This window comes from Budorcas taxicolor, chromosome 13 (genome assembly GCF_023091745.1).
Source record: "Budorcas taxicolor isolate Tak-1 chromosome 13, Takin1.1, whole genome shotgun sequence".
Classification (NCBI taxonomy): domain Eukaryota; kingdom Metazoa; phylum Chordata; class Mammalia; order Artiodactyla; family Bovidae; genus Budorcas; species Budorcas taxicolor.
This window is the reverse complement of record NC_068922.1, coordinates 74,864,488-74,883,903: the sequence shown is the minus strand read 5'-3', so window position 1 is coordinate 74,883,903 and position 19,416 is coordinate 74,864,488. Positions and strand designations below refer to the sequence as shown.

At 51.7% G+C, this 19,416-nt stretch overlaps 1 protein-coding gene across 1 annotated transcript in view; it reads left to right on the top strand.

Annotated features, from left to right (window-relative positions):
* The first annotated feature begins 6,991 nt into the window (after positions 1 to 6,991).
* CDH22 (cadherin 22) overlaps positions 6,992 to 19,416 on the top strand; it is an 83,055-nt gene continuing 70,630 nt past the window's right edge. Inside the window, exon 1 of the mRNA XM_052651116.1 lies at positions 6,992 to 7,249. Coding sequence (XP_052507076.1) covers positions 6,992 to 7,249 — 258 coding nt within the window. The remainder of the gene's footprint in view (positions 7,250 to 19,416) is intronic.

Here is a 19,416-nt window from a genome sequence, read left to right as displayed (position 1 = left end):
AGTGCTCTGGCCATCACCTCATATGTGCAGGAAACAAAAGGTTTCTCCTCAAGACATCTCTTTTTAAAGACTAAAAACAATATATATCCAGAAGCTCTCCAGGAGTTATATTTCATTGACCAGAATGGTGTGTGTGATACTTTCTAGACCAGTCACTGGTGGAGACGGGAGAATGGCTCTTACTGGCTCAGACTAATCACTGTTCCAAGGGCAGGAGCTGCGCACATGGCCCAGCTGTGGGAGGGTGGATATTAAAACAAAATTGAAACAAGAAAGAAGGTTAGGGGAATGAATTAGTCTTTAGCAGCAAGCCCATTTTTTGTATTTCCCATCACTCTGTTTACACATCATAAAACCCAGCCAGACTGCTGAGGTAGGGGGTGGGAGCTGGGGGAGCAGGCAAAAAATCCCTAGAGGGGCTGCCACCCACTCACACATGTCTCCACATATTCTCTTCCCAGCCTCTCCTGAACCCACTCCGGTTGCACCAGCACACCCACCACCCGCCCAAAATAGCTTTTGTCAAGGCCTACACTAATGACCTCTGTGTTGCTAAATCCAATGGTCAATTCAAAGTCTGCATCTGACCTGACCTATCAGTAGGATGACCATACAATTTATCATCCAAGCTGAGAGTAAAAGGGGTAAGACACTATTCCTAGTTATGCCAGGACAGAGGATGTAAAGGGGAACTGTCGCAGGCAAAGGTGGACAGAGGGTCACCAGCTAATGCCTCCTCCCTCCTTTCTTCTACGGGTTTCCAAGACACCTCCTGTCTCCTCGCCTCCCTTCCCCTCTCCCCCCGTCTTTCTCAGGCTCCTTTACTGTTTCCTCATCTCCCCAGTCTCTACGTGCTGAGATGTTGGACCTCTTCACCATCCACCCTCACTCCTTCACAAGCTCACGCAGCCCCAGCTCTGAATACCATCCAAATTCCCACAATTATACCTGCAGGCGGGACCTTGCCTCTGAACTCCTGACTGTAAGTGCTAGTCGCCTGCTTGATGTCTCCGCTGGGTATCCAGTAGGCAGGGAACGTAACACATCCGGGACTTGATCGTAATACGTCCGAACGAGTCCCTGATCGCCTCCCCAGGTTTGCTGTGCTCACGCTGGTCTGCAGCCTATGGAAGAGTGCACCATCATTTCTGTTGCCTAGGCTGCAGGTGTGGTCATGCTCTGTTCCTCTTTTTCCCTCGCGCCATTTCCGACCCACCAACATATCTTGTGGAGGAGATACACACAGGAGGAGCCTTACTTCTCAGCACCTCCTCTGCTCCCGCTTGGTCCAAGCCACGTTTACTCCTTGGCTGGCTTATTGAAATAGCTCCCTCGCCACCCCCCTCCCCTATCCCAGCTTCCCTCTATTTTGAATCCACCAGCCAGAGTGATCTTTTAAAACACAAGTCAGATCGCATCATTCCTCTGCTCAAACCCTCCTACGGGGTCCCATCTCACTCACAGAAATACCCAAAGGAGACCCTACAGGCTCTGATGCCAAGCTCATCTCACTGGCTTCATCTGCTGCCCCTCTACGCTCACTCCCGTTCAGCAACATTGGGCTCCTTGCTGTTCCTCCTGAACGCCACACACGCCCTGACCTCAGGACCTTTGCACTGCTGTCCCCTTAGCCTGAAATGCTCTTCTTCTATCCATGTGCACAGCTCTCTCCTTCGCTCACTTCAGATCTCTGTTCAGATGTCATCTTCACCACGGGGCCTTCCCTGACCACCATGTATAAACTATTACTTATAATACTTGATTGAGAGAGAGAGAGAAAATCCCCACCCCTAACACTTCTGTGCCCCAGATTTGTTTTTCTCCACAGCGCTTAAACCGTCGTCTGACATGTTGTTTGTTTGTTTATTCTCTGACCCTCACTAGAGGTGCAAAGGCAAGGACTCTTTCTTTTCATTGTGCCGAGAACAGCCTAGAGTGGAAACTCACAAACATCTGTAGAATGAACCAGTGTGCACCAGATACACACACACTCATATGCTAGCATACACAGTTGCAGACCTGTGCCCACAGGCATACAGGAACTACACACATTTCCTCGAGAACCCAAGAGCACATGGATCATAGGAGGTGAGGCTGACAAGCAGACTGGGTGAAGCCAACACTAACTGAGCCAGGTTGGGGCTCGACTTTTCATCCCACGGGGGACTCAATCCCACTGGGGACCCAATAACTGCGCAGTAGAATGAGACGTGTGGCCCAGAGAAGGCCACCGACATGCCCCAGATCTCACCAGGAGGCCCGGTGGAGCCAACGTGACCCCACGGCACTACAGCCGCCTCCCCTGAAGGACCAGGAATTCCAGGATGAGGCCCTGTACTTGACACCCATTCAGAACAAGCAGCTGGAACTGGAGAGAAAGGAAGGAAGAGAGGGAACAGGCTGGAGTGTCTGCAGCAGCCCCGGCAGGGCTGTGCTGAGCAGGGTAGAGTTGGCTCACATCTAGGGCATCTGGGTAACACGCCCGAAAGCGGACCCAGTGGGCTGAGGTATGAAGGCCCAGGGAGGGAGGGAGAGATGGGGTTGTGAGGACCTCGCCCCTCAAACAACGGTGCAGGATCAGCGCTGTACAAGGGCACCGGCCCAGGGGCAGGTGGGGCTGACAGGCAGCCACCCTTGTCCTCCCAAGCATGCCTCCTGGCCTGGGGCTGATCCACTCGGAGGGGCTTCCCTATCCTCCTAAAGGTGCCCTCCTCCAAAAGGAATCTGAGTCCTGGCCCCACTCCATCGAGGCCCCACTCCATCATCAGGCATCCTGTGCAAATTTGGATGACGCTCTTGGGAGAAGGTGATGGCACCCCACTCCAGTACTCTTGCCTGGAGAATCCCATGGTCGGAGGAGCCTGGTAGGCTATAGTCCATGGGGTCGCTAAGAGAGTCGGACTCAACTGAGCGACTTCACTTTCACTTTTCACTTTCATGCATTGGAGAAGGAAATGGAAACCCACTGCAGTATTCTTGCCTGGAGAATCCCAGGGAAAGAGGAGCCTGTAGGGCTGCCGTCTCTGGGGTCGCACAGAGTCGGACACGACTGATGCGACTTAGCAGCAGCAGCTTGGACTCCACCCCTTTCTAAAGTGGGAGCTGACCGTAGACCTCTGCAGCCTTCCCATAGAGCGCGCCCTCTCCTCCCCAACACCCCAAACGCCACCTGCCCCCATCCCTCCTGTGCTTCAACTTCAAGTGCCACCTTCTCTGTGATGCTGTCCCTACTCCGCGATTCACTATGCCTGGCCCTGCAACACTGAAGGGCTTGCATCATGAGAGTCCCTTATGGCCCTGTGCCATTTTGTTCTACCATGGTTTTTTACTGTATGAAGTCCCTCCAAGCCTTTCTCTGCACACTCAGAAAAAAATGGACACTGTTTTTCTTCCTCCGGTCCTGCTCAGTCTGGCCAGTACCCCTCTCTCCTTCATCTTCATCTGACTGCTCTGTGCCAACCACAGTGGCCTCTTCCCTGTTCCTCAGCTTCTCCAAGCCTCTGGACCTTTGTACAGACTGTTCCCTCTGCTGTCCCCAGCTCCGTCTCATTCCTCCAGATCAGCCAAATGTCACCTCCTCTGAGAGGTCCTCCCTGATACCTTGTCTATAATAACACACACCCCAACTCTTTCATCACACTCTTCCTTCCTCTTTCCTGCTTCATATTCCTTCTTAATACTTACCACTCCCTGGAACTGCATTGTAGAATTTATTCCTTTGTTACCAGAAGGTCAGCTTCATGAGAGCTGGGACTTTATTTTATTACTTTGTCCCCAGTGCCTAGCGCAGGAACTGGAATCAGGGCGGCACGGGTAAATATTTGTAGAAAGAGTCTATGAATAACCAGAAGAAATGCACTTCTCTCCTGTCACATAGCTGAGGAGCTGATTGCATCTTGCTGTCTTACACAAAGAAATGATCTTTAAAGTGTGTTGAATGAATAAATGAAATGCATTTCTCTCTCCCCACTTGTAGTGGACACTAATGTTTAATGAATGAATGAATGATTGAATCTTAGTGTGTCCCTGTCTTGTAAAAGGTGTTATAAAGAAAGACATAAAGAAGAGAGGGGGATGGGGGAGGGAGAAAGAGCCACAGTGGGGTGCTCGCAAACATTGAGGGATCGCCCCTGTTCCCACTTCCTGCACCCCCACAGCCCTCCCCGAGATGGTCCCCGACTCCCCAAACCCTCCCTCCCACCAGCCCCTCCCCTCTGCATCCCTGTAGGGCTGTGATGAGCCCTGAAACTGCCTGATGGAGTCAGGGGACCAGTTCCTGCCGCGCAGGGAAGTCATAAGCTCCAGGAAATGAAGGCCTCAGAGCGGCGCCTCCTCCTCACCAATAACTCCAGTCTCATTAGGACCAGCCCTGGCCATAATGTGGGGAATCGACGACGCTAGATGCCCAGAGGCAGCCTCACAGCTCAGGGACCACCCGGGTGGGGGAGGGTCTGCCAGCATCTTCAAGCTTAGACCCCCCAGAGCAGGTGAGGAGGGGGTGGGACGAGGTGCTGGGGATGCTCTCATCAGGGTCCCAGGTCCTCCTGATGTCCATCAGTTCCGGGTGGGTCCTAAAGGGAAAGAGGGCTGGCTCGGGATATCTCCCTTCCATTCCTCCTTACCGACTGTGGGGGTTTTCCCCTCCTCATTGCCCTCAATGCAGTTTTGACCCCCTCACCACTCCCCCTACCTCCAGCAGATGACTCCCTCCCCCAGAACCCTTTCCATAAAGAAATTCTGGAGCTGAGAGTGGGAAAGAGCACTGGGGAGTTGAGCATCTGTGAAATGGGTATAAGACGCCCACTTTCACAGCTACTGTGACTCTTGTGACTTAGCGAGTTAAACTGTAGTGGGCCCCCACCTTTTTGGCACCAGGGACCAATTTCAGGGAAGACAATTTTTCCATCCATGAACCGGGAGTGGGGGAGATGGTTTCAGGATGATTCAAGCACATTACATTTATTGTGCACTTTATTTCTATGATTATTACATCAGCTCCTCCTCAGATCATCAGACATTAGATTCCAGAGGTTGGGGACCCCTAAAAACATATGAGAATTGCCCACTGGGGTCCTGGGTCACATGAGGCCCATGTCTTCTGCCCCCACCCCCAAATTCCAGCCCCTTCCTTTGCCCACAGGTGGACCTGGCTGGGGCCAGGCACTTTCCCAGATTCTCTGCTTAGCTCCACACACCTCACATTTCCAACCCACCTCTCCAAACTAACCAGATCACCCCCAGCCTGGCTGCACACTCAGCTACCAGAATGCCCATTCCTTTCTTCTCACCCAATCAGATGCCCCCTCCTCCAAGCAGCAGCCCTGATATCCTTCCACACACCTGCACCTTCCAGACAGGTGTCAGGTAGCACCCCTTTTTATAGCCCTGATTATACTCCACCCAGTATTTAAGTCATTACTGGGGGTCTTGTCTCCCATCCCACTAATCTGTGAGCTTATTTCATCTTTGTCTTAGCATCCAGCCCAAACCTGGACTAGAATGGAAGCTCAGTAGAATGGAGTACTTGAACTGAACTGGGCTGAGGGCAGAGGTGGGGGAGGGAACTTGGGGATTCACCTCTGCTTCTTAGTGGCTGAAACTCCTCCCTGGAAGCAGCTTTGCTGTCCCCTGTAAACACCCACACGAAGCCATTATTCATCATTATGGCTTGAGTAGGAGTTAGTCCCTCAGATCCTTTCTGGCTGAAAGCAGGATCTGATTGGGGGGGGGGGGGGGGGGCGGTGGCGGGAAGGAGAGATGGATTGATCTGGGGAGGCAGTGCTGGTCCGGGGTAGTGGGGGGAGTGTCTATCAGCCTCCGGGAAAAGAAGGTTTTCTAGGGGTGGGGGGTGGGGTGGAGACACCAAAGGCAAGCACGGGGCGGGGGGCAGGGGAGGGGGGGTGCGGGTATGTGTGACCCTGCCAAAGCCACACAGGGTGCCTCCAAGCAAGGCCCTCTGGGACTCAGGTGCCCCACTCCTGAAAGTGGGGTGTGGAGGGACTCACCTGAGGTCAGAGGGCCTTCCCCCGGCTCTTGCTTTGGATGGAATGACCTCTCTGTGCTGCCGTGGGAGGGCCGGAGGGTTGGTGGGGTGGCCGGCTGGCTGCTGGACTCTATGCACCCAGGAGGCTGGGTCCTGGGAGCTCTGGAGTTTTTCTAGAAGGGCTGACTTCCTCTCTGGACCGGAGGTTATGGGGGGTGGGGGGGGGCTGGGTTACGGAGATTGTCATGAGGTGGGGGAAGGGCAGGAAAAGCAGCTCAAGGGGTCCCTGTCTCTGTGGGCACGTGGGATGGCCCAGGACCACTAAGAAAGGGCAGGACCAGGGAGTCTGAGGAAAAGGGATGCTGGGGGAGGAGAGGTGAGTGGTGGGTGTTCAATGGAAGCACCCGGGCTAGGGGAGGGAGCGGGGGAGGGGCAGGACTGCTAGACCGTAGGCCCAAGAAGGCAGGGACCACTCTGTCTTGTTTGTCCCACCCTGCACAGTGCCAGACACACAGCAGGTGTTTACTGGTACCTACAAGGACAAAAAGATAGACCCAACCCGCCCCGTCCCCGCAGAGCGCCTCCTCTGACGTCTTCTTGTATATCTCACAGGCTCCTGGGCGGGACGGCCCCTAGTCCCCGAAGGACCAGCCGGCCCCGGCCAGCACCCCTTCGCGCAGGAACCATGGCGCATCCCAGACTCCGGAGCCGCCGAGGCGCTGCCTGGTGACCCAGCCACGCCGGCGCCAGGGGGGCGCGGGCGGGGACCTCGGGGGCCGTCCATGCCCCGGGTGCGGTCGCGCCCCCTCCCCCTCCAGCCGGGTGCCCCCGCGGCTGGGCGGCGATCAGGGCCGCGGGGCTGTCCGGGTGCCCCGTCGGGGGCGGCGCCCCGGCGGCCGCGCTGAGCCCACCATGTGACTGCGGCCCCGCTCCGTCCTGGCCACCGAGCGGCGACACCCTGGTGCCTCCCGTCCATGCTCCTGGGCACGGGCCCCTCGCAGGCCAAGCATGAGGCCGCGGCCCGAAGGCCGGGGGCTCCGGGCGGGAGCCGCGCTGTCGCCCGCGTTCCTGCTGCTGCTGCTGCTGCTGCTGCTGCTGCCGCCGCCCCCGCCGCCGCTGCTGGGAGCCCTGTGGGCGGCGGGCACGCCTGCGCCGTCGGTGCAGGACAGCGCGCCCGGCGCTGGCCGCGTGAAGCGCGGCTGGGTGTGGAACCAGTTCTTCGTGGTGGAGGAGTACACGGGCACCGAGCCCCTGTACGTGGGCAAGGTAAAGTGGGACCCAGTACCCGCCATCCTACTCCTAGGACCCCAGAGACACCTGCTGGCAGACGCAAGGGATCCCAGTTCCCTCCCAACCCCTCCCAAATCCCTTCTGCCTCCTCCCAGCTGCCCTGATGGGGCGGGTGGACCACAGAATCCTCACTCTGCTGGCATCCCTGCCGTGCATCCTTCTCTGGACCCTCTTGCTTTCGCATCTTAGAGCAGAGAGGACTGCTGCTGCTGCTAAGTCGCTTCAGTCGTGTCCGACTCTGTGCGACCCCATGGACGGCAGCCCACTAGGCTGCTCCTCTGTCCCTGGGATTCTCCAGGCAAGAACACTGGAGTGGGTTGCCATTTCCTTCTCCAGTGCATTAAAGTGAAAAGTGAAAGTGAAGTCGCACAGTCCTGCCGACTCTTAGCGACCCCACGGAGGAGCCAGAGGGCCAGTAGGGCGGAAAGCCAGTCCCTCTTGTAGCTGGACCCAGCTAGAATGCAGAATGCTATGCTATGCTGTCTCTTCAGTCATGTCCGACTCTTTGAGACCCCATGGACTGTAGCCAGCCAGGGATTCCATGGGATTCTCCAGGCAAGAATACTGGAACGGGTTGCCAGAATGTAGAAAGGAGTTTGTAAATCTGATCATGTCACACACAGAGTCTCCCTGCTATGCTCAAAATCCGTCCGTTGCTTCCCATGCACCCAGGGTCAAGTTCAAATCCTGAGCTCCACTGCTTGCAAAGATCCGGCTCCTCCAACCTCATCTGCCGCACTCCCTCTGAGTTTTGGGCCAGGACACCCTTCTGATGCCTTTCCCTGGTCTCTCTGCTGCCCCCAGAGGCTTCTGCCAGCCCCATACCCCCTTACCTACCTAGATTATTTGCCTCCCCTAACTGCTCCATCCTGCTCCTTTGTATTCATATTTTTGACTGCATTGGGTCTTCCTTGCTGTGCATGGGTTTTCTCTAGTTGCAGAGTGGGGGCTATTCTCAAGTTGCAGTGGTTTCTCTGGTCGGGAAGCGCAGTCTGGCGTGCGTGGCCTTCAGTGGTTGGGGCACATGGGCTGAGTAGTTGCAGCTCCTGGGCTCTAGAGCACAGGCTCAATAGCTGTGGCTCAAGGGGCCCAGTCGCCCCGCAGCATGCAGGATCCTCCTGGACCAGGGATCAAACTCACGTCCCCTGCAATGGCAGGCAGTCTCCCAACCACTGGACCACCAGGGATGTCCCCATCCTGCTCCTTCTGCTGCTGACTTTATCTCACACTCAGGTCTCCACTGAAATGCCACTTCCTCAGAGAAGCCATCCCTGATCACACCCACCTGGGACGGATCCCCCTGCATGTGGCTGTACCTCCCTGTTATGTGCCCCTTGAGGTCCCCATATCTTTCTTTCATAACACTTCATTATGTATGTGTTTTTGTTTGATTATGCAATTAATGCATGTCTTTCCTATTAGATTGTGTTTGTTTTGCTCACCATAAAATCCCTAGCGCCTAGCACAGACATTGCTCACAGATTGTTCACTGAATGAATGAATGAATGAAAGCTACTTTCTCAAACTGAGTAAGTGTGGGTTAATGTGACTGAAGGTCTATGCCCTAAGAGTATATGGAACTGAGAAGGACTTTCATTAGTCCCTTTAATCCCTAAGCCCCTCATGGGTGCAATGGTGGAGAGGCAGAGACACCCTGGTGCATAAAAAGCTTCACAGGTCAGCACCTGGCACTGAGTAGGCATTCATTAAGTGGTATCTGTTGGCTGGCTTTGTGGAAGTGTTTTCTAAATGCCTGAGCTGCGTTTTAATATATGAGTAGAAGTTTGGGCTGATGGGAAGAGGGCATAGCCTATAAAAAAGACTTGACGGCCTGACAGAACCTGGCTTATTCAGAGTCTTGTCAGCAGTTGAGATGTTTATAGTGCATGAGTGAAGTGGGCTTCCCAGGTAAGCGCTAGTGGTAAAGAACCCACCTGCCAATGCAGGAGACAAAAGAGGTGCGAGTTCGATCCCTGGGCCAGAAGATTCCCTGGAGAAGGACGTGGCAACCCACTCCAGTACTCTTGCCTGGAGAATCCCATGGACAGAGGAGCCTGGTGAGCTACAGTCCATAGGGTTGCAAAGAGTCGGGCACAACTGAAGCGACTTAGCACACACACACACACAAGGACAGTTGTATATCTCATTACTCATAATGCAATGTTTGGTGCTGTGCCCTAACCTAGGTACAGGGGAAATGGAAATGAACAGCCATATGCTTGATCCAAGGCAGATTCTTAACCACTGGACCACCAGGGAAGTCCCTGGTTGTTTGTTTATTGTTATTTTCTCATTATTCCCATATGAAGCATTTAACTCTCAAACTGCAAGGTAGAAATCAGTCCATTTTGTAGGCAACGGACTCGAGGTGCAGAGTGGACAGGCATAGAGTGAGCAAGCGGCTTGGCCAGGATTGAAACCCATGTGCTGCTTCTCCAAACCTCTCCAAGCTTGGGAGAGAGATTTGGGTTCAGAAAAAGCCTAGAAACTCAGGGAGTGACGGGCACGTCTACCTGATTGTCAGCTGCGGTGGTCTCAGGCACCTCAGCCGTGTTGTCTGCCTGCCAGCTGGGGCTCTGAGAAGGTCTCCTCAGCCATCCACATCCCCAACAGATGAAAGAAACCAGCTGCTCGTTCATTCACCACCTTCCATCTGCATCCACCTACCAATTATTGTCATGAGTCAAGCACCACCCCTGTCTCCTTGAACCACCATCTCAAGGTGATGGGGGTCCCTAGTACCTCCCTTCCTGGTAAGAAGGGGAAACTGAGGCCAGAAGAACATCATGAGCATCATGCCAAGGCCATTCAGCTTTCCAGGGACTTTTGATCAGCAGAGATGGGGTGAGTCCAGCACAGTACTAGAACCAACCCCAAGAGGTGAGGCTCAACGGACACCAGGTCTTTCCCCAGTGCATTTTTTAATAGTATTTTTTTGTAATTTTAACTTTTTGGCCACGGGGCATATGGAATCTTAGTTCCCTGACCGGGAGTCAAACCCACACCCCCTGCCGTGGAAGCATGGAGTCTTAATCACTGGGCCGCCAGGGAGTTCCTCCAGTGCAATTTTTAAAAATTTTTATTGGCGTGTAGTTGATTTACAACATTGTGATACTTTCAGGCGTTCAGCAAAGTGAATCAGTTATACATCTACCTGCTCTTTTTTACATTCTTTTCCCATATAAGTCATCACGGAGTACCGAATAGAGTGCCCTGTGCTGCACAGTACTGTCCTGCATTAAGCATCTTCTATGACTGAACTGAACTGAACTGATGAGCCCCACTCTGTGCCCAGCCCCAGGGATCCTTCTTCTCACAGCAGCCTCTCCCAGCATCACCACTGCTGTCATGACTACGTTATCCTCCCCCTCCATCATCTTCACTCAGAGCCCCTCCTCCCTTACTCTCAAGGCCACCTCCAGAAAAGCACTCTGTGCAGGGAGAAGAGAGGTTTCCATCTCTTTGCAAACATGTGCCCAAAGCACTCTTTTTTGTGAAAGGTAGTATAGTGTGTGGTTCAGGGATGTATATGTATATGTATATGTATCAGTTCAGTTCAATCGCTCAGTCGTGTCCGACTCTTTGCGACCCCATGAATTGCAGCACGCCAGGCCTCCCCGTCCATCACCAACTCCCGGAGTTCACTCAAACTCATGTCCATCGAGTCAGTGATGCCATCCCGCCATCTCATCCTCTGTCGTCCCCTTCTCCTCCTGCCCCCAATCCCTCCCAGCATCAGAGTCTTTTCCAATGAGTCAATTCTTCACATGAGGTGGCCAAAGTACTGGAGTTTCAGCTTTAGCATCATTCCTTCCAAAGAACACCCAGGACTGATCTCCTTTTGAATGGACTGGTTGGATCTCCTTCCAGTCCAGGGAACTCTCAAGAGTCTTCTCCAACACCACAGTTCAAAAGCATCAATTCTTCGGTGCTCAGCTTTCTTCACAGTCCAACCCTCACATCCATACATGACTACTGGAAAAACCATAGCCTTGAACAGACAGACCTTTGTTGGCAAAGTAATGTCTCTGCTTTTGAATATACTATCTAGGTTGGTCATAACTTTCCTTCCAAGGAGTGTCTTCATTTCATGGCTGCAGTCACCATCTGCAGTGATTTTGGAGCCCCCCAAAATAAAGTCTGACATTGTTTCCACTGTTTCCCCATCTATTTCCCATGAAGTGATGGGACTGGATGCCATGATCTTCGTTTTCTGAATGTTAAGCTTTAAGCCAACTTTTTCACTCTCCTCTTTCACTTTCATCAAGAGGCTTTTTAGTTCCTCTTTACTTTCTCCCATAAAGGTGGTGTCGCATATCTGAGGTTATTGATATTTCTCCCGGCAACCTTGATTCCAGCTTGTGCTTCTTCCAGCCCAGCGTTTCTCATAACGTACTCTGCATAGAAGTTAAATAAGCAGGGTGACAATGTACAGCCTTGACGCTCTCCTTTTCCTATTTGGAACCAGTCTGTCGTTCCATGTCCAGTTCTAACTGTTGCTTCCTGGCCTGCATACAGATTTCACAAGAGGCAGGTCAGGTGGTCTGGTATTCCCATCTCTTTCAGAAATTTCCACAGTTTATTGGAATATGTATTTATATTATTATACATATACATGTATATGTATTTATATTATCATACATGTATATGTATATGTATATGTATATGTATATGTATGACTGATTCACTTTGCTGTTCAACCAGAGCCAGACTGCCAGGGCTCAAATCTCAGTTCTGCTGCTGACTCCTTTTCTGACCTTGGCACATTATTTAACCTCTCTGTGCCTAAGTTTCTTCATCTGTTGAGTGAGGCTGTACCTGGCACCTTCTCAAAGAGTTGCAGTGAGGATTCAATGAGTTAGCATATGCCAACAACCTGGAGAGCACATTCTATGTGCCCAGTATTAGCTTTTATTCTGATGGATCTTGCCTGATATTCCCACTGCCTTGAGTATACACCGGTATTATGAACCCACGCCCTACATCCTGAAAGCCTTCGTTGCAACCTGATGTGCTAGTTTCTCCCCACAAAGTAGGGGGAGGTGGTCGCCAGCCCACCCCTCACTCTGGGAAGATGAGCTCATCCTCTTGAAAACCACCTGTTCCCGTTCCAGCCAAGTCCCACATTTGTACAAGTGGTTGTGTATGCACACACACATATGCACACATTCATTCCACACTCTCTCACTCATCAAGGAGAAAGGACTTCTCCACAGTTTCAGTTAATTCACTGCTTCCCGGTCCCCCGCCCCAGGGAGCCGCTGGGAGCATCCGTCCTTGTCGAATTCCAAAGGTAGCTTAGCAACAGCACCATCCGTGGAGTGAACCCCAGGCGCCCAACGGTAACCTATTTTACAGCCGCCTCCTCCATCACTCACCGCCAGGCTCCTGTTGGCACCTTCAGAAGCCACTGGGCCCCATGGTTGTCACCAGGGCCCCACACCAACAAATCCCTCTGCGGTCCTGCCCCCCCACCCACCCCAACAGCTTGGGGGCCCACCTCCTCCCTACACCTTCCCACAACTCCCACCCTCAGAGTGGCCTCCCAACATTTCCATACAATCTGGGTACTTTGACTAATCCCTTTTCCGAACTGTGATTTCCCCCGAGGCTTCTGTCAGCTGGATGTGGGTTTTGTAGGATTTTTAATTTTTTTTTTTAAAGAGAATTATGGGGTCAGCACTTATGACCAACTCCTGTGGGCGGTGAGATCTATTTTAGATATACGGCAGGATTAAAGTGGGGAGGAGAGCAGATTTAATTAAGTTGCTAATATTTAAAGAAAATTGATGAACTCCTGGTTTACGAGTAGCACAGGCATGAACAGATCCCTCATTCTGGGGGAGGCTTTTTATTTGATTTGCTTTCCGTTTAAATCCTGGGCTCGTTTTATTTGCGTAGCTGCACTGTCCGTTTAATTGTCTTTAATAAGGAAAACGTACCTCTGCTCGCATTTAATTTTGATTTAATTAGGAGGAAGTAATTAATGGCCTCGTAAATCCCATTTTTCAGCCCCCCCCCTCCCAAGGATGAGAAGCCATCACTCTGGTGTTTTTCAAGTTGTTTATGATCCAGGCTGAGGCTTAGGGAGGGGGAATCCCCTGTGGGGCTGTCTCCAATAGCTGCAGAGAAAAGAACCCAGGATGTGGAGGCAGACAGGCCTTGGGCTGCCTCTTGTTAGCTGTGTGGCTTTAGGTAGGATGTGTGCCCTCTGTGAGCCTCAGTTTGCCAATCTGTACAATAGGGAAAGGATGAACTCTGAGCCATAAGATCATTATGAAATATCAAGGAGGTAACAGTAACAATAGAGGGTCTAAAAGTGTGCCTAGTGATTGTCCTGCCTAGTCTAGCTCACGGGTACCTGGGATGGAACAAAGTGACTGGATCCTTCAGAAAGCCTGGAAGACAGTTGCAAAATTCTAATGACAGTTGCAGGGCTTCCCAGGTAAGCACTAGTGGTAAAGAACCCGCCTGCCATTGCAGGAGACATAAGAGACATGGGTTCAATCCCTGGGTTGGAGAGACCCCCTGGAGGAAGGCATGGCACCCCACTCTAGTATTCTTGCCTAGAGAATCCCATCGACAGAGATCTAGGGGATTGCAAAGAGTCGGGCACAACTGAAGCGACTAAGCACACACACACAATGACAGTTGTATATTTCATTACTTATGTGTTCAGTGTTGGGTGCTGTGGCCTAACCTACGTACAAGGGAGATGGACATGAACGGCCATGTGCTTGATCTGAGCTCACCATCTCACATACACACTTGCTGTCTCTCTCTCTCTCTCTCTCTCTCTCTCACACACACACACACACACACACACACACACTCACCTCTACCACTCCCCCTGTATTTTCTCTGCATACATTGTCAGGACACCTATTGTGTGCCTGGCATGGGGGATTGAGACAAAGATGAATCAATGTTAGTCCCTGCCCCTGAGCCCCATGAGAACTGGGGAGACAGACTGCAATATAGAGGTGTTATAGGCGAGTGTGGAGCAGAGGGAAGTGTGCATGGCGGAGGGCAAATGGGAGGGCCTCTGGGAGGGCTGCCTGCAGGAGGAAACAAGCTGAGTCTAAAAGGCAAGAAGAGGGACTTCCCTGGTGGTCCAGTGGTTAAGACAGCACACTTCCAATGCAGGCAATGCAGGTTCGATCCCTGGTCAGGGAACTAAGATCCCACATACCACGTGGCAGGGTCAGAAAATAAAAATAAATAAAATAAGAATAATAAAATAATACTTATAATAATATAATTAGTATAATATAATAACAATACTTACAATAATAAAATAAACAAATACTTTAAAAATAAATAAAAGACAAGAAGATGTTGCATAATGGCCCCCCTGTCTCCAGTGGGTCAGGATTTGAGCCCCTGGTTATTATGTCAGGAAATGGGGGAATGGATGCACTTGGTGACCCTCAATCTCTCTTGAGACCAGGTGACTGAAGAGGAAAGGAAACTTGTCTTCAATGAGCACTTAGTATGTGCCAGGAGCTCCCACATGTTATCTAGTGCCTCTTTAGACTCTGAGAAAGCACTGTCAGCCTCATTTACTGCTGAGAAAACCAAGGCTTGGAGGAAGGCAGCCTCTTACTCGGGGCCAGGCAACAAGTAGGTGACAAAGCAGACACTGGCACCTGGCTTTTCCTGTATCCAGAGCCCATCACCTCTTCTGATTTTGAAGTCCTTTTCCAAATGATGAGATAGAGGCTCAGATTGAAAAGGCCGCCAATGACGGTGGCCTGTGGGTACAGGCTGGTACAGGCCTCTGTCAAAGCCATACAGCCCCATGACTGCCCTCCAGCCCACCCCCTCTTCCTTTCTCCCTCTTCCTTAACCAGAAATGTTGTAAGCGGACTAAGTGAAGTGAAGTGAAAGTTGCTCAGTTGTGTCCGACTGAGAAGGTCAATTGGGATCTGCTCGGCCTTTCCCTTCTCCAGAGGAATCTTTCCAACCCAGGGATCGAATCCAGGTCTCCTGCAATGCAGGCAATTCTTTACCAGCTGAGCCACCAGGAAAGCCCAAGAATACTGGAGTAGGTAGCCTATCCCTGCTCCAGCGGATCTTCCTGACATAGGAATTGAACCCGGGTCTCCTGCATTGCAGTTGGATTCTTTACCGACTGAGCTACAGGGAAGCCCTGTAAGTGGACGAGATTCCAAAGGCTGCAGAGGGACCAACCTGTGCTTTGGAGTCAGACAGACCTGGGACCATCTCAGTCTGTTCTCCTGGAAAATGGAGAGACATTTACATAGGCCACAATGTTTTCTTTTATATTTATTTATTTTGGGCTGTGCTCGGTTGTCATTGCTAGCACCAGGCTTTCTCTAGTTGTGGCAACTGGCAGCTACTCTCTAGATGGGGTGTGTGGGCTTCTCACTGCAGTGGCCTCTCTTGTGGTGCACGGGCTCCAGGGTACGTGGGCTCAGCAGTTTCAACTCACTGTCTATAGAGTGTGGGCTCAGCAGTTGTGGCACATGGGCCAGGGTAGTTGCCCCATGGCATGTGGGATCTTCCTGGGCCAGGGAACAAACCCATGTCCCCTGCACTGGCAGGTGGATTCTTAACTACTTAGGCTACCAGGGAAGTCCTGCCACAGCGTTAAATTAGACTTCTGCAGAGGCTTGCAATCTGGCATGTAGTAGGCACTCAGTAAATAAAAGTCCCATCCTCCAGCATCATAGCTGAGATTCTTAAGAAATATCATCCTGGGATAGAATGATCGGCATGTGTGTGCGTGCTAAGTCACTTCAGTCATGTCTGACTCTGTGACCCTGTGGACTTTAGCCCGCCAAGATTTTCTGTCCACTTCCTCTCCATTCCAGAACCAGGGGGGTGGGGGGTGGGAAGCAGCCCTGACCCAGCCCAAATCTGCAGGTCTGAGCTCTTAGCTCCTCCGCAGGCTGACCGGCTCTGTCCGACTCTGCTGTCCCCAGAGAGCAGCCCCTGGGCCCCAGCATGAGCTCTGTGTCACACTTCACAGAAGAATATCAATGACATCATCACTGGGTTTCACTCCCTCCTTTCTACTCCTCACTGGTAGGTGATCCCTGGCCAGAGGCTGAGATAAAATGTTAAAGGCTTCAGGGACGTGATGGAGACCTAGGAGACGGACGGGAAGGAGACAATCACTTACAGAGTGTGTTGTTTAGTCGCTGAGTTGTGTCCAGCTTTTTTGCCACCCCATGGATTGTAGCCCACTAGGCTCCTCTGTCCATGGATATTTCCCAGGCAAGGATACTGGAGTGGGTTGCCATTTCCTTCCCCAGGGGATCTTCCTGACCCAGGGGTTGCACCTGTTTCTCCTGTATTTGTAGGCTGGTTCTTTACCACTGAGCCTCTAGGGAAACCCTACAGAGTGTGTAGGTCATGCTCCTGTTTCATCTTCACCGCATTTGTGCCAGGTAGGACTTGATCTGATTTCTCAGGTGGAAAAATGGACCCAGAGGGATAAAAATAACAGATGATGTGATCACAACGTTCATGAGTGATGGGTTCAGGAGACTGGCTTCCTGCACTTAGCTGGGTGACCAGGCAAATGACCTCCCCTGTGTTCCTCAGTTTTCTCATCTGATAAATGGAACTAAGAATGACATTTCATTCTTATTAGGATAGTGATGAAGACTAATAAGATTACCGCTGTTACGCATTCCCCCAAATGGCATCTATTCCACCAGACTTCCGGGGAGGAGTGTGTGCTGATTAAATAAACCTGCAACGGGTCTGACTGGGAAGTGGGTGAAGTCATCCAAAAAGGGAACCCATTCACCTCTCTGGTCCCCACCTCCTCCGGGCAGAGGTGGAGGAACAGTGTAAACAGCAAACAGGAGAGACAGGTCTCCTCATCTCCAGCACTGCCGATGATTCAGGGCCGATGTCTTGAGATAATTTTATTGGGGGTATTAAACTGAGTTATGAGGTTTTTACAATCCAGCCACTTATGAGAAATCTATTAACAGTAACTGGACAGGAAGAAGGCTTCTCAGTGGAGCCCAGGACGGGCATTAATTGGGGCAATCTATAACAGGATGGGGACCCGGAAAGGTTCCACCCGACGCCTCCATTTACTCCCCGCAATTTCTGCTGAGAATCAGCAGACTCGCCAAAAAGAGAGAGATGCCCATTAATCGGCTAATGAAATATGAAAATGTTTATGGGCCATTCAATCTTCCAAATGGCACTTCTATAATCCACCTTTCAGACACAAAGTTCCACCAGCAGAATTTATACCCGGGCTCCCCCTGCGTGGCAGGGGGCGGGCTTTTATCCCTCTTGGTGATGACTTCATTGGCACCTGTTATCCTGCTGAGTGGGCTGGGGTACATGGCATCCTGGCCTGAAAGGGGGCTTTAGGGCTTCTCTTGTTCATGCCCCATCTTGACAGAAGCTTAGAGAGCAGCAGAGAGCCGCCCAAGGTCACTGGCTTCCTCGGATGCGTTTTCTTCTGCTCAGAGCTGCCTGAGAGATTTGGACGTTGTAGGATAAGGACTTGGGTGTTTCTATGTGGGAGAATAGTCTTTCTGCTGGTTCCTTGCCCAGGAGATCTCGGTGCAGTGAAAACAGCCTGGGTTCTGGAGCTTAGCATGCCTGGATTAAATCCCAGTTATATATAGCTAACATTTAGTAATAATATAATAATAATGATAGCTACCATTTATGGGACACTTACTATGTCTCAGGCAGGACTGATTTTCAGCTAGTACCTACCAGTATAGTTGTACCAGTTGCTAAAATAGTGAAAAGGCTCCCTACCTGCGGTAAATAGTCTGTTTCCTCTCCTTCCCCTCGGCTCCCTCCGCTCCTCGGACCTCTCTGTGATCCCACATCCAAAGTGTTCCCACCTGGACCAGCAGGGGCTCTGCTATGGTACCGCTCCATAGGCAGTGCCACCACCAGGTTGGCTGTTACATATTGTAAACATCATCTGGTGCCAGGCAAGTGCTAAGGGTCTTAGGTGGGCTTCAGACTCAATTAGTCCTCCATGTGGGCTCCCCAGCTGGTGCTAGTGGTAAAGAACCCCTCTGCCGATGCAGGAGATGTAAGAGACACGTGCTCCATCTCTGGATTGGGAAGATCCCCTGGAGGAGGAAATGGCAACCCACTCCAATATTCTTGCCCGGGATAATCCCGTGGTCAGAGGAGCCTGGCGGGCTATAGTCCATGGGGTCACAAAGAGTCGAACACGACTGAAGCCACTTAGCACGCAGGTGTGCCACCCTCCAGCATCTCTAGGAGGAGGTGCTATTATGCTTCGCATGTTATAGAGGAGGGACCTGAAGCCCAAAGAGGTAGTGACTTGTGCAAGAACTCACAGGGAGGTGATGCTGGCACCGAGGCTTGACCGAGCTGTACTGCTTCTTCCCTCCACCATGGGCTTCTCCCAGGAGGCGTGAGGATGGAGTGAGAAAGCTCAGGCTGTGGACCAGACCAGTTCCTCCAGTGGTCTGACCTTGAGCAATTCACCCCATTTCTCTAGTCCGCAGTAGGAAAATGAAAAAAAAAAAAATCTGCAAAGTGAAGATAGCAAAACCTACTCTAATAGCAATTTTCTTTTTAAAGCCCTCTGCACCAAATAAGTATGTAAATTGCTCAGCACACTGCCTGGCACATGGTGGGTGCTCCTCCAGTTTGCACCCCCCTTTCCCCTGTCCTTCCAGTCCCTGTCCCCAGCGTATGCCACGCCCTGAGGCTGCTCTCCAGAGAAGTAAGAAGATACTTCTGGGGGCTCTGAGCCTAGGGACCCTAGCCCTGTCACTCCAGCGAGGGTCATGGACAGCAGCTTGGAAATTTGCTAAAAATGCAAATTCTGAGGCCCCACTCCAAACTCCATGGGTCAGAATCTGCTTTTTACCAAGATCTTGGGTGATTTGCATGCATATTAAGATTTGAGAAGCATGGCTACAGTGAACGTGATAACGATGGCTTGACGTCTCGCAAAGATCTTGGAGCGGAATAGCAGAGTTGGAGGTGGAGTGGAGGTGGGGGTGGGGGTGGGTCCAAAAAAAAGCTTTTGAGAAGAGGTGGCATTTAAACTTGCAAGATGTGGCAAGCCTTGCAGGATGAGGAGACTTTCAGTAGACAGAGAAAAAAGGCAGGACACGCAAAGAAGAAGCAGAGAGGTGTGGAGGTGG